This window comes from Spermophilus citellus, assembly GCF_964194105.1.
Source record: "Spermophilus citellus genome assembly, chromosome: 6".
In the NCBI taxonomy this organism is placed as follows: Eukaryota; Metazoa; Chordata; class Mammalia; order Rodentia; family Sciuridae; genus Spermophilus; species Spermophilus citellus.
In genome coordinates, this window is record NC_138187.1 from 163,589,903 (window position 1) to 163,605,138 (window position 15,236).

At 44.0% G+C, this 15,236-nt stretch overlaps 1 protein-coding gene across 1 annotated transcript in view; it reads right to left on the bottom strand.

The window, feature by feature from the left end:
* POU2F1 (POU class 2 homeobox 1) overlaps positions 1-8,620 on the bottom strand; it is a 149,120-nt gene extending 140,500 nt beyond the window's left edge. Inside the window, exon 1 of the mRNA XM_081297292.1 lies at positions 8,545-8,620. Coding sequence (XP_081153418.1) covers positions 8,545-8,605 — 61 coding nt within the window. The 5' untranslated portion in view covers positions 8,606-8,620. The remainder of the gene's footprint in view (positions 1-8,544) is intronic.
* Between the last annotated feature and the right edge of the window lie 6,616 nt (positions 8,621-15,236).

Sequence of the window (15,236 nt, forward strand, 5' to 3'; positions counted from 1 at the left end):
GATTTACTTATATAATTAACAGAAAATAAGGCTGTGTATAATGAAATGCTGAATTAGCTAAATGAACACAAATGAAGTAAATTCAGAGTTAGGACAGGAGCCAGGCTTGAAAAAATTCGCTATTTGCAGAGATAGAATGTGGATAAATAGGTACCTTAAGATAAACAATAAAGCTGGGCCTGGTGGTGTACACCTGTAATCCCAGTAGCTGGGGAGGCTGAGTCAGGAGGATCATGAGTTCAAAGTCAGCCTCAGCAAAAGCAAGGTGCTAAGCAACTCAGTGAGACCCTATCTCTAAATAAAATACAAAAAAGGATGGGGATGTGGCTTAGTGGTTGAGTGCCCCTGAGTTCAATCCCTGGTACCATCTCCCCACCCCCCCCCAAAAAAAAAAAAAAAGATAAATAAGAAAATTTTCAAACCCTGCTCTACAGGAATCCTCAGGATCTTGTGAAGGGGAGGGCTACTATGTAAAAGTGCAGAAAGGACACTGCCCCTGCTCCTACCCTGGACTTCAATTAAAAAGGCTCTACTTTTTCTTGAAGTCTGATACTGGGGCTGGGGATGTAGTTCAGTGGCAGCAAGCAAGCCCTGGGTTCATCCCCTGCACCACCAAAAATAAAATAAACAAATAAATAAATAGCGTGACAAGCTCCTTAATTTACAAATGCATTTTTTTTAATCCATAATGTCCCAAAGCTATGCAACTAATTAATGATACAGAACCCAGGTCTCTCAAATCCCAGTGCCCTTTTCACACCCAGCATTCCAAAGGAAGGTGGACGGCGGTCAGTGCAAGTAAAGATTCTCAGAACATCCCAAACATTACAGCAGAGCCCCCAAATATTACAGCCAGGCCAAAACGTGGGTATACTGCCATGTCACAGGTCTCAAATTGGGAAAAGCTTGGAGGAGCATAGGAAGAAGGACCCAAGAAAACCTCAAAATAATACACAATCACCCTCCTGAAGCAGGTCTTGAAGTTTTAGGGAATCTTCTAAGAATAAAACCCGATCAAAGAAATGCTGTATTTGAGGTGGGTCCGCGATGGGATTTCCTTAGCAGAATCATTGAGTTGTGTTCCGTAAGGGAAGCAGTAAAAGGTTAAGAATGCAGGAAAAGCCTGAACTCAAGGATGAGTTTGTATTTGTTTCAAAGCAATGCTTACACTGCACAGTTTTCAGAAAAGCACTAAGAGGGTGCACCCCTTTCCCCAGGCTGCTGGCTACAAGCAGAAATGTATAAGCTCCATCAGCCTCTAAGCTTCTACAGCAGCACAAGTAATAAAACTGCTAATTTTACTCTTGTGCTCATGTAAGAAGAACTATTATGGTACTTTAAAAATGCTTCTACCATCAGTTGGCTACTCCCCACAGCATCCCTTCTACACTGGTATTGTGACCACCTTATTTTTGGGGAAAATAACTGTAGAAGTCAATACCAGAGTCAAAATAAGATGTCTAGAACTTATTAAAATGCTCAGTCCACACAGCAGCAGCAGCATAAACACATATCTCCCTAGCTAGTACTCATATGCTTATCACATTTAATTTACTAAAAAATTTTCAATTTTCACAAGGAACTTAAAACCTAGTAAGATCCATCCAATCATGTGTCAAACAACACATTTAAAACGAAATTCCTACCTGGCTCCCCAAAAAGCACCCTTTCCCAACTTCCTTACAACTATCTGTTCACAGCACTATTCTTCTCTGGATAACCAAAGCTCAAAACTTTAATATTTTCTTTGTCTGTAACTAGCTGTCAAACACTTTAAAATAAGTGCTTTGGCCGCAGCATTGTCCAGAACAAACACAAGACTTCAACACTCCCTACTGCCTAGCAGATGAGAGCAAACTCTTCCACCAGGGCAGGGTACTCAGTGCTCTGTACAGAAATGCCCCAACCTGCCTTCCTCCACTCTCCAATGTACAGCCCAGGTAACAGCTAGTCCAAAAGCCTGGCTACTTACTTCCCAATATACTTAGTGCTTATTACAGGATAAGATCTTGGGAAAGTCACTTAATCTGAACATTATTTTACTCCACTCTAAAATGGGCATAATAATGCTTGCCTGAAAAGTCTAACTGAGGTAATGTAAAATGAGTGCTGTCATAAATTTTAGGGCACTATAAAAATACAGACATTATCATTATGTCACAGTTATGGTAATTTTATTTATAGTTCTCTTGCTCAGAAAAGAGGTAAGTTAGCCCCAATAAAACACAAAATAACAAGAGTTTAAAGATGGAAGCAATAAAAGAAATACAAAACAAATGTAAGATCATAAAATGGAACTGGGAATGAGTCTAAGAAAAATGCATACCACAACTGCATGTGGATTAGCTTCCTTTCAGGTGAAAAATTTGGCCTAAATACTGTATTTGATATGAAAAAGAAACAAAGTCAATTAGACAATTCTATGTCTACAAGACTAAAAACAAACCCAGTGGTCAGAAATAAAACAGTTCCTATGACAAAATGCTGTTCTTCCAAGTCATGTAATTGGACAGTCTCCTCACAGCCCTCACAGAGTGTCAGTGATCCTGTCGCTGTTCCATGATGTCTGCATCCCTGGCAGCACTTGTAACCCACACATGGCTCCCAGAGACCCCTCGTTAATCCTAACACACCACTTCTATCTCCCTAGGCTTTATTTCAGGACTCTCCAGGACCCCTGCAGGGACAGCACCTGCTGGCCTCTGAGCACAGTCTCTCTGCAGCAACCTTCCATTTTCCCACTCCTCTAAATTCATTTTGCTCAGCTCAAGTCTCACCTTCTACATAAGGCCACTCTGAGCAGCAGGAATGTAGGAAAGGGAGAGATGGAGGCTGGAGAGTCAGCAGGGCCCACCTGTGTGGCTCCATGGAGACACTAGGCTCTCCACACAAGGAGAGGAGAGGGAGGGAGGGGGAGCGAGCCCAAAGTCCTGTGTTCTTATCTGTTAGAACAGTTCAGCAATGAAGGCAGGTCGGCAGGTCAGTTACCACACCAGGGTAAGAACACGGTGCTAGGTGAAGCAAAGCTTTACAACAGATTCTATCTACACTGCCTTCAGGCCATAACAGGCTACTATGGATGCTCTGGTTGATTCCAATTCGGACATGCCCCATTTCTTCTCTGATTTTCACTTCCACATGTTTTAATATGCAATATATACATTGTTTTTAAATTTCCCTTGCTTAAATAAATAAACCAATCTCTTCACAGTCTTATATTTACTTGTTATCCCCAAAATGACAGGCACAGGACCAGATATACAGCAGGTCATTTTTTAAGCTAAAAATTATTTGAGACACCTATTTTTAAAGATAACACCTTGTTGCAGTATAAATCAGCAAAAAGAAGCAACTTTTTTTCATTAAGCAGACCATTAAAATAACTGCACTAAACATGAAGACACCCAAGTCACTTTTTCAGTGCATGCACACAGCCATCAGTACAACTCCAATACTTAGACCACATCACATGTTAAAGCAAATGCGTCTGAAAACATGTAACACATTTCCTTCCCAGCCATTCCAGTTTATATTTTCTATTGCACAGACAATGCTCACTAGGGGGAAAAAATAAATCCTACCATAATTTGTTATTTCATTCATTTAATTTTATACACTATTTCTACAGTTCTAACCTAAGACACAATAAAGTTACAGAGAATTATGAATTATGTGACAAATTAAACTGTATTTGATATGATTTTCAGTACTGCAGGCTATATAAAGCTGACACAAACACTCATATTAAGCTTAGTTTTGTACTTTTCACATTTTTTTTCAATTAATATAATGTATCCTCCCTAAATATCCAGTTTCCTGGACAGAACTTCAAAAGACAAGCAAAACTAGTTTGCTGATTCTTCTTCTGCTCAATTACTAGTCCTGTCAGCAAAATTTGAGCAAAACTGAAAACTTTTGTCTGCTTAAATAGGGGAAGGCCCCACAGAAAAGCTCTGTAAGATATCCTATCACTCAATGAATTAACATCCTACAGTGAAACACACAGAACCTTGTCAACTACACACACTGCATATTAAGAGCTTCTTCAAACCACAACTTGTGAAACGCAAGAAAATTTTCATATTCCAACTTCTACACCGTGAATAGATCAGTAAGCCAGGCAATGGCTCCACACGCTATTTTTGTTGCCATTGCTATTACTGATCAAGAGTGTATAAAAGCTCATTGTCAGTCTAGAACACAGAAATACTTCAGCACAAAATAAAATCAATTTAAAACTTCAGTTACTCAGCCATCTTTATTCATAAAGATTATAACAACAATGTGCAAAAATATACAAGGAAACTACGTCCTGTGCAGCTTGGTTGGGTGAAATGTGTACAGATGTTTCCTATATTATAGGTTATATACATAAGTCAAATTTCCTATAAATTTGGGAGTTGGGGAGGAGACATTTGAATATTAACTTATTTTTAACGATGCAGATAGGACTTTGTGCAATGTATTTTTGTAAATGTTTTTCAAAATATTTGTCTTTGGTAGTGTTTCTTTTGCTGCCACCAAATTGGTAAGATGCTATTGAGATGTTTAGAGAGTTTAAATGTTTAAAAGTGCACCTGATATCTTAGATGAATAATGAACAGTATGTTTCTTTTCTCAAAAAAAAAAAATAAGGAATCTACTATTCTTTGTGAACTTTAATTATCAACTCTTTTAACCACCCCCAAAGACATTTCTACTATTTAGGCAACATAACAAAGACAAAAATTAAGCAAAATTCTGGCCCAAAGGGTCTCTCCCCAAAAAGGGAAAGATCCATTCACAAAGCATACAAAAACTCAAAGTAGATGTGTTACTGAATGAAATCCACAACTTTTAACACTAACCCTAAGATTAGATTTCCTTGAAGGAATAAATGCCTGCTCCAGCATTTGGCATTGAAGAAGATATGGAAAACAAGAACATGGTGACCAGGAAGGGGCAGGTTTTGTCCATGACCTGTTTTGTTCTGTAAACAATGATTATCTGAATAATTCTAAAAGCAGCACCTCCTTTAGGAGAAACACATCTTTATACTAATCAACAAAACCATGTCACTGAACCTGCACTGATGTGTAAACACAAGTTACGGCAGTTGCACACCATTATTTTTAGTAGTGCTTAAAAGAAGACTAAAATGCAAAACGTAGGGCTGTTGGTTTTCAATATAAAAACAAAACAAAAAAAATAGTAAGGTGATCGCCATATCACACCTATAGTCCTCCAACTATAAAAACAACTCTTCATGAAAGTGAGTGGTCAATTTTAAAACACACACAACTAGATTCAAAATCAAGCAATACAGATTCAAGAAACATTTCAACTACTACTTTTTTTAACAACAAAAAACTTATTTAAAAAATTTTAAAAATCTAGTTTTATCATTTTAGAACTACCAACCTAAGATATTCAAGGTTCTCTTAAATATTCTTTGGGAGCTTGATGAGAGTAATTTGACACTCTGAACCCTGAAATTATTCCAAAAGCCACTAACCAGATGAGTGACATATTAACAATTACTTCAACCTAGGCAGTAATGAGTACATTTTATTTCTTCTGCTCTTTGCTATACACTGATGCAGAGAATAACAAATTAAAACTGTGACTGAACGCAACATCATTTACACCTAAGTAACAGCCACAGTTTGTGTTTTTCCTGACTACTGGTGTTTTTGACTATGACAAAATGAAAGAAATTTAAAAAGTTATTTTGGGGAAAGAGGTTAAAAAGTACTTTTAGTAGCTTGGAAACAGGACAGTCCTTTAGAAATTAACTACATTTGATCAGCTGTCATACAAATGCTCAAGATTTGCACCATTACAATTAACAAGGGGGGCAAGCTGACAAAGAATCACGGGTGGGCTTTCTGGTGAGACGCACTCTAGATGCCTGTAAAAGAAGCCAGGCAGCCATGCAGGAGCTCGGAAGGGTTCACCAGCAACCAAAATACCCTACCACACTTGGCCCACAAGCAGGGTGAGGAATAAAGCACAGCAATTTGATCACATTCCCACAGCAGTTTTAGTCATTACCATAAGACACACTAGTTAAAAACATGATGAAAAATGCCTGAGAATCTACTAATACATCAAAAATCATAAAGTGGAACCATTACCTTGCAATAGAACTATTTAAAAAATCATCAATCAAAACAAAAGGCCCAAATTTATCCAGACTAATTAAGAGAAATTAAAAAATAATTCTAATTACGTTTTTAAAAATTTTAAAGCACATACTTTCCTGTAGGTAGTCCACCTTATTTTAAACACTAACTTCAACCTAAAACAATATACTGCTCTCATTCTCTTGAATTCGGCTCAATGCATTCAAATAGGCTCTAAAATAAATGGCACCTCCATAAATCTGGACATTACTCTGATTAAGAAACACAGCTTCTTATAAAAATTTGAGGAAGCACAACAAACCCATCTAAAATAAGCATGTATATGAATCACTTTTATAATTATCCTTATTTAAAATCCATGCTCTTCTCTTGAGAAGAAATGAATTTTTACTATAGCATGGAAAGCTAATCACAGTATAAGGCTAGTTAACAACACCCATCCTTTTTCTACATTAAAAATATCTTAATGAAACTTAATGTGTTACCTGAAATTTGTAAAATGCAATGTGTATTTTATCATCCTGGATAAAATATCTACAGCCTCAGTAGTGGTTAAATTGCAGCTATAAAGGAAACTATCCCAAGATAAATGGCTTCCCTATGAGGAGGCTTCATTGTACACTTCACCTCAGGACAATAAATCAAAGTAACTGCACCTTGTCCTCTGTCCAATGACATCATCAGTCTGAACACATCTTGGGAATCGGGTGCAAAACATATGCTATTTAAGGCATAAAACCATATCACTCTTTTTGTTCATCAGACCTCCTGCTTCAGGTCTCTAAGGCGGTCATTCACCTGAATATTCTCCAGAAAACTAGTTATGTCCTCCCTGATGCATTCAGGGCCTACCTACTGGAAGGGGGCGGGATGGAGAGTTATTTTAAGTTAGCTTGCTTTTAATCCGTTAGTCGATCAAATCTTAAGATTTTGTTACAAGTTAAACTAAAGACTACTGTCCCACAAAGTATCTGGCTACCACCACTCTTCAGTGACCTAGTGTGATGGAGGGTTTGACGTTAAATACCATTCCCTGAACACTCACCTTAAGAGCCCACACACACACACACACACACACACACACACACACAGGAAGAAAACGTGGATGGTCTGAACAGTTTACCCGGGAAGGACCCACCATCACGACCCCCGTTTCCTGTAAACAGGAAAAGTGATCTGCCCTTCCCGGGCCAACTGTCCTCAATCACGTAAACCTGAGATTCTCTGACAACTCGACGCCGCGGGGCGGGCGTGGGAGAGGAGGCTCGCTCGGGGCGGCAGACGCGCTCCCCGCCGCGGCACTCCGGCTCCGTGCCCGCCGACCTGCGGGGGACGAGCGCCGAGCGGGCGTCGGCCTCGCGGGGCTCAGCGCCGCGGCGGGCACGGGAGCGCGGCCGCCGGCTCCGGGAGCTGAGCGCCGGGACCTCGGGGGCGCCGGGCTCCCCCGCTCGCAGGGACCGGCGCTGGGTCCAGGCTCCCGGCCCGAGTCCGAGGCCGGGCGGGGGCCCGTCCCCGCGGCCCCCGAGGGTGAGGCGCAGGCGGCGGCGGCGGCCGGGGCTCCGCAGGCCCGCGGGGCGGGCGGGCGCGGGTCGCGGGGCGGCGGGTCGCGGGGGGCGGGCGGGCGCGAGGCCCGCGCGGCCGGCTGCCGGAGCCCGTGGGCTGCCGCGGAGCGAGAGCCATATCGAACCGCACGAGCACATGGGCGAAGGGAGAATATAAACACGGCGTTGGGCTGTGAGTGGCTGTTATTAAAGGTCTGAATTACTAAACATGAGAGGCGGGGAAAGCCGGGCGGCCATTTCAATAATATAAACCTCCCCGAATTAGACATTATTCAAATGAGCGCGGCTGGCGGCGGCGGGCGCGGAGGCCTCCGCACCGGGCCCGCGCCCCGCTCCGCGCCCCGCACCGGCCCGCGCCCCCCAGGCAGCGTGGGCGCCCCGCCACCCGCGTCCCCGGGCCGCGCGGCCTGGCGACGCTCCCGCCGAGGCCGGGCCGGAACCCGCACGCGGACCCCGAGCTGGGCACTCCGGCCCCGCCGCCCGGTCCGCCGCCCGCGGCATTGTGCCCGCCGCCCGCGCCCTCCACGCCCCCGCCGCCCGCGCCCGCGCCCGCGAACCCCGGGAGCGCCCGCCCGCATTGTCCTCCGAGCGGCCCGGCCCGCCCGGCGCGGGGAGTGGGGAGCGGCCGGCGGGAGGAGGGCGGAGGGCGCGGGCCGCAGCCCCTGCCCGGTCCCGCCGCCACCGCGTCCGCCGCTGCCCTCCGCTCGGCGCCCGGCGGGGGCTCGCGCTCCGGCCCCCCAGCTCCCCGCCGTTAATTATAATAATCCTGAGTACTAATAAATTATGCTAAGTCGCGGGGGGGCCGCGGGAGCCGGGCCGAGTATGAATATGAATATGTAAAATGCCGTAATGATTACCTGCTGCTGCCGCCGCCGCCGCTGAACTCTCATCTTGACTCGCTGCTCCTCCGTCCGCCATTTTGAATATTTTAACCAAAATCGCCCGGTCGATGAGCCCTCCCTCGCTCCGCGCCCCTCCCCCGTCCGCGCCGCCTCGCCCCGCCCGCGCTCGTGGCTCCCCGGGCTCGCGCCAGGGGGCGCGCGAGGCCGGCACTACTCGCCGCCGGCCCCCTGGCGGAGCTCCACCCTCTCGCGCGCTCTGCGCACGCGCGTCCAGGCTGCCACGGCCTCCACCACCCCTAAAGCGCACTCAACCTGCCAGTCACCCTGGCGCTCCATCTTTTGGCGACCGCTCTACGCATGCGTGACTTCCTCCACGCGCCTGAGAAGCAGCTCGCGCATGCGCTTCTTCCCTTGCCGCCCTCCTGAAGCGCGGCCCCAGCGAAAAGTGTCGTGTAGAGCGCCGGTGTCTTCTGACGGTTCTCCCGCCTCGCTCCGCCTTCCCCGGCGGCGCTGTGAGAGGTGGGCAGGAAGCCCAGCGGCCGCTTTCCGCGCAGTTGACGCGCTAACAAAACCGGGGCCGCGGGCCCGCTAGGTGACTTCCGGCCCCGCGGGCAGGTAGGCGGAAGCGCCCGCCGCGGGCAGAGGCACCTGCCGGCCGCGTCGCCTCCCGCGTCCACGCGGGCCCCGGGGCCTCGCCGCACTTCCCCGCGGGCCCCGGGGCCTCGCCGCACTTCCCCGCGGGCTCCCGGGCGGGTCGCCTGCCTCTTGGCGCGACGAGACGGCCTGACCAGAGCCGTGGACTTGGCCTCGCCGCGTCTCGCGTAGCGGGCAGCCCAGTGGGCGGTCTCCGGCGTAGCCCTTGCTTCGTGAGGAGTCCGGACTGCGAGGCCGGTAGCCCTGGGCTCGGGCCGATTGTCTAATGACTTCTGTATAAACTCCCGGTGTTTTTCAAGTTCTCTCTCAAGATAATGAGAAAAGTAGTTCGTGGAAAGAAAAGGCCCGCCCTGAAGTGTCCTGCAGAGGTGACTACGGTCTCCACCGCCACCGCGCACCGGGTTGAGCTGCTGACGCTGGAGTCCAGGGCTCTGTCCCTGACGGCCACTCTGTGGGTTGAAACCGGTCCTGGTGGTTCAGCCCGAGGGGACGCGCAGGAGCGCGGAAGCCAAGCGGTGGGACCCCCGCCTGTTAGGAACCAGGCCAGAGGAGTCCTGAGACCAGACCAGGGGCCTGCTCAGGGTCAGCGGCCGTGTCCACACAAGTGCAGAGCCCTTCCTCAGGGCCGCGAACCTGAAATCCCCTCCGAGAACTCGCATGCCCTGATTGAAATCCATAGCTTCTATTGAATCTTAGTTGCACACTTTGATTCAGAAAGTAAATTAATGTGACATCAGAAAGGCACTGAAGCTAGTGAATGTGCTCTTCAGTCTTTACTATTTCATTTCCATAAAAGGAAATCTTAATGGAGTGAATTTTAAGGAAATTTTTCTGTGAGAAAAATGTTTAAAATAGTTATGTCGGTGTTTCATGTTTATCTTAATGAAAAAATGTTTCAAACTGCCTAGAGAAACTCCTGGGCTGCTGAGGTGCTCACAAACGAAGACATAATAGTACTTCAACAGTTATATAAGGATTTTTAAAATTGCTGAAGTCTTGTAATCTACGAAAACTTTAGGAGCGTCTTACATTCTGCCATGAACTTTACTAGGTAGTAAGGATAGGAAAATGTTGAAACACTGCCTTGACCTCAGCAAGCATAGGGTTGTCAAGACTCTCTGGAAGACAGGAACTCTGCTCGTCCCAGTTTTCCAGGAGGGGGGAATTGAGGGATAGAGATGTCAAGTAACAGTCTTCACAGGCTGAGGAGAAACTTGGGATTGGAACTGGTAGCCTCCTTGTACTGAACTGAACTCTTGGCGCTGCAACATGCATTTTAAAAAGACTCCAGGAAATGTATTTCAATGATAATCATTGCCTCAGGTGATATGATTAAAAATTACCATTTTTATGTTAATGTTATATCACTATTAAATAACAGAGTGGAAATTTAAATATAGGCAAGGAACAGTACTCTTAACCGTTGTACTACACTGTTTGCTATGGATCAGGCAAAATCTGGAGGTGTATTTAGTTCACAGTGAGGAGAAAATACACTAACGTCCTGTGTGTAAGCTCAAAATAAAAATGTATGCATGAATGAGAACTTAACATTCACACAAAAACATGCACACAGATAGCAACTCTTATAATTGCCAAAAATCAGAAATAATCCAAATGTCCTTCAAAGATGAATGAATAAAACTGGTACATTTGTATCATGGGATACTATTCAACAACAAACAGGAATAACCTGTTTGTATATTCAACAAGCTAAATGAATCTCAAAGCCATTATATTGAGTGAAAGAAACCAGTCTCAAAAGGTTATATAATCTGGGGCTGGGGATGTGGCTCAAGCAGTGGCGCGCTCGCCTGGCATGCGTGCGGCCCGGGTTCGAGCCTCAGCACCACATACCAACAAAGATGTTGTGTCCGCCGAGAACTAAAAAATAAATATTAAAATTCTCTCTCTCTCTCTCTCTCTCTCTTAAAAAAAAAAGGTTATATAATCTGATTCTATATATGATGTCAGCGAAATAGCAAAACTATAATGAAGGAAAACAGACCAGTGGTTGCCAGTGGGTAGTGACAGGGAAAGGTGTAAATGTAAGGAATAGGGGAATAGGCACAAGAGAGGTTTTGGCAGGTAGTGCAGTTCTGCATCTTGACTGTGATACACATAAAGTGAATACACATAACACATGCAAAATGAAGAGGGGTGGTCAATTCTGCCTAGACATTTCTGTATCATTGTGAATGATTCACTCTGTCTTACCAATGGGCATCATGCAAGGCTCCCTTGCAGCTAGATATGGCCTTGTGTTAATTTTTGGCTATTATTGGGTGGGTTTTCCAGGAGATCTCCTAAAAGAAGCAAATTTGTTTCCTTTTTTTTCCCCCTTTCCTGCTGCGTAGAATGCAGATACAAAGATCAAAATTTGGGCATCATTTTTGTATGCAGTGCTACTATCTTCAAGATGCCATCTTCATACCATATTAGGAACAGCAAGCAGATGGGGTCTTCACAGGTTCAGGAGAAGCTTGGGATTGGAACTGGTAGCCTCCTTGTACTGAACTTCACTCAGTGCTGCTACATGCTTTTGTTAGAGACTCCAGGAAATGTATTGCAATGATTATCATTGCCTCAGGGGACAAAAACTACCTTTTTTTTTTTTTTTTTTATGAACATCCTCAACAGTTCACCTGTTCAGAAAAATTAACATTCTACTTTAACAATTTGTTTAGTGGCCTAGAGAAGCCACTAAATTTTGCAGCAAAGGCTTTCAAGCCATGTTCCATGAAGCATTCAGGGTTGGCTTACATGAAAAGCCTTTTGCCTCCTCTGCAGCCAGAAAGGCTTTGCTTTACCATGTTTTGGTATCACTGTTTTTAAAAGTGTGTGTGTGTGTGTGTGTGTGTGTTTGAATGTGAGACAGAGAGAGGGAAGGGAAAAATAAATTACTGTATGGGAAGATTCACCCAAGAAATTTCATTGCTTGAAGATGCTTATGCTATACATCATTAAAGAAAGTAAATTTTACAAGTTTTCAAAATAAAATGGTCATGACCATTTTTTTAGATATGAAGTATTGGGACCTCAATCTCCTTTTTGTGAATGTAAAGTGAACCCAGAAATTTTTCCAAGGAAGATTTGGACATATCTCAGATATTTCCATTTTATTTGTTTGTTTTGGTACCAGGGATGGAACTCCTGCACTCAATCACTGAGCCACATCCCCAGCAGTATTTTTTTTTTTTTGTATTTTCTTTAGAGATCAGGTCTCACTGAGTTATTTAGTGCCTCACTGTTGCAGAGGCTGGCTTTGAACTCACAATCCTCTTGTCTCAGCTTCCTGAGCTGCTGGGATTACAGGCATGCGCCACTGCACCCAGCTTTCCATAGTTCTTAAGCAGGTAGACAAGCTGTCTATTAATGAATGTGTAATGGTCGCATGTCTTAACGTTCATAAAAGGATGTCAAACCTACTTACTGTACCTAAGTGCTGCAATTTGTGTTGTATCCTTAATGGGCAACGTAAAATATTTCTACTTCTCAGAGAATGTACACGGGAATCTTTATAATTCAGTACTCCTCAGAAAGCTCAATAACATTTATGGAGAACTGTCTGAATAGGTACATAGCCATTTTCTCCTCTAGTTCAGGGTCAGCAAATGCATGACACTGCTCTTGCTACTATACCTTCAAAGCCCCTGGCCAACTTTAATCCATAACCCTTCCTTGGGCTGAGCCTAGAATCTTGCTCAAACATCACTCTTTCCAACCAGAGCTTCAGGCAGCCATTGGCACCTCATCAGCATTGGCATGCAGCATGAAATCCATTTGCTATTTCACCTCTAGATACTCTTAAAAGCCAAACTGTCATAAAGCCATGCACTAGAAATTTTGTTTCCTCCTAAGAGTCTTTCCTAGAATCATGCTTTGGACTTATGTCATCAGCCTACATTAAAATCATAAGAAAAAGAACTCTTAGAAATGCACCATATTTACTATAGGAGTGTTTTTGGAATCTTCTTTCTGAGGGTTCTTCTCTAACATCTGAAGGGACAGAGTTAGGGATTGAGCCAGACTGCCTTTCCTCCCTGCTGCCTGTCTTGGTGCCTGCCCAGCTGCCTCCCACCCTGCCTTCCTCCTGCACCTGCATGTTCAGTCCTTCACTTTGTCTCCAGGTGTTGAGGTGCCCCTTTTTTTTCTCTGCATTTATTGATTCCATTTCTGCTCTTCCTCTCCTTTCCTGCTGCTTCCTATCCTTCCTCATAAGCTTTTTCCAGATAAACTCTCCCTGCATTTATTCATCAACCCACGACAGTCTGACAACTGCTCCAATCATTTTCCTGAAATTACTTTACTGGAAGTCACTGATGACCTCCCAGCTGCCAGATCTGATGACATCTTCACTCTTCATCTTGGCCCATCTCAGCAATTTGACAATGTCGATGGTTCCTTCCTTCTAAAGCCATCTCTGCCTCTGTCCTCAATGACAGATTGCTCTCCAGTCTCTCCTCTTATCTCTCTAACCACTTCTTGATTTTCCTCACTGGATCCTCTTCTTCCCATCTAACATAGTACTCTCCAGGGATCTGTTCTTGCCCCTCTGTTCATGGGGCAGACAAGCTTATTTGTTGTCAGCTTCTCTCTCTGAAGGTGACTCCTAAATCTGCAGTGTTAGTCTTATCTCTTCTCTGATTGTCAGATGATGCTACATTTCTCTCTCTCACTAGGGTATAAACCATGCAAGGACCGGGCTCTAACCTCATTATTTTAAAAAATCTCTATCTTTAATATTATAGTACAGGGCCTGGACATAGTCTATGCTTAGTATCTCTTTTAAAACAGACTTTCTTGGGCTGGGGATGTGGCTCAAGCGGCAGCGCGCTCGCCTCGAATGCGTGCGGCCCGGGTTCGATTCTCAGCACCACATACCAACAAAGATGTTGTGTCCGCCGAGAACTAAAAAATAAATATTAAGAAAAAAAAAAAATTCTCTCTCTCTCTTTCTCTCTCTCCCTCTCACTCTCTCTTTAAAAAAAAAAACAAAAAAAAAACAGACTTTCTTGCATTCTTCCATCTGTATTATAGTGACCATCCAATGCCATGTAAAAGTCTCCATTTATCCACAAGCATCAGTCACCTGTACGTGGCATTGCTCTAGGCACAACATTTTCTTTGGATTTTTGTAATATTCTAAAATCAATATACATTTAATTCAACCTTATAATCTTTCAAGCAGCATCTATAATCCTATATTTTATCTACTCTAAGATGCACTTTTCTCATATTTTGATATCTGAAATCAACATGTGTTGTACAAGAAGGTAATTGTCATAGTCTATTTGGCAGTATTTTTAATAGTAAATAAAATAATGGAAGATCTTATAACCAGTGATATTTTTAACTCTATGAAATATTGTATTTTATTCTGAGAAGATTCTAACATTTTCTATCAACTGGGAAATGTTTAATAATTCTTAGTGTACTGGTGGGTTTTTTTGTGTGTGTGTTTTTTTAATGCAGGAAAAGAGATATTTAAAGGCTTTTCAATATTTAGGTTAAAATGGTGATTTCCATTAGGACAGGTTCACACATCCATATAGTCCTCTGCTTCAAATACACAGCAATGATGGGTAAAATAGATAAAGAGAAAACTAAAAAGAAGTCTGAAATAATAATTTCCACAAGCTAGGCAGAACACACCAATGCAAACCATGCACAGGTCTGTTGCTTTGGGGCTGCTACTCTGCAGCTCAGAGCAGGTGGTGTGCTACTAAGGAACGCAAAGATGCCAGTCACTGCCCCATCTCTTTCTCTTTCACTTTCACACACACACTGCACCACACGCGTCTTTTGTAATTGGTAGGTTCTCTCTATAATTTCATTTGTTTTAATAGATTCATTTTTTTTTGTAGTGATGCTGGGGGTTGAACCTAGGGCCTTCTATATGCTAGGCAATCACTCTACCACTGAGCTACATCCCAGCCCCTTAATAGATATGTCTTACATAAAAATCAGAACTGCAACATTTTTATGGTACAGAGAAGTTTCATGTTCCCCACTTCCTCTCCTCTTTGGGAAATTCTTTTTTTTTTTTTTTA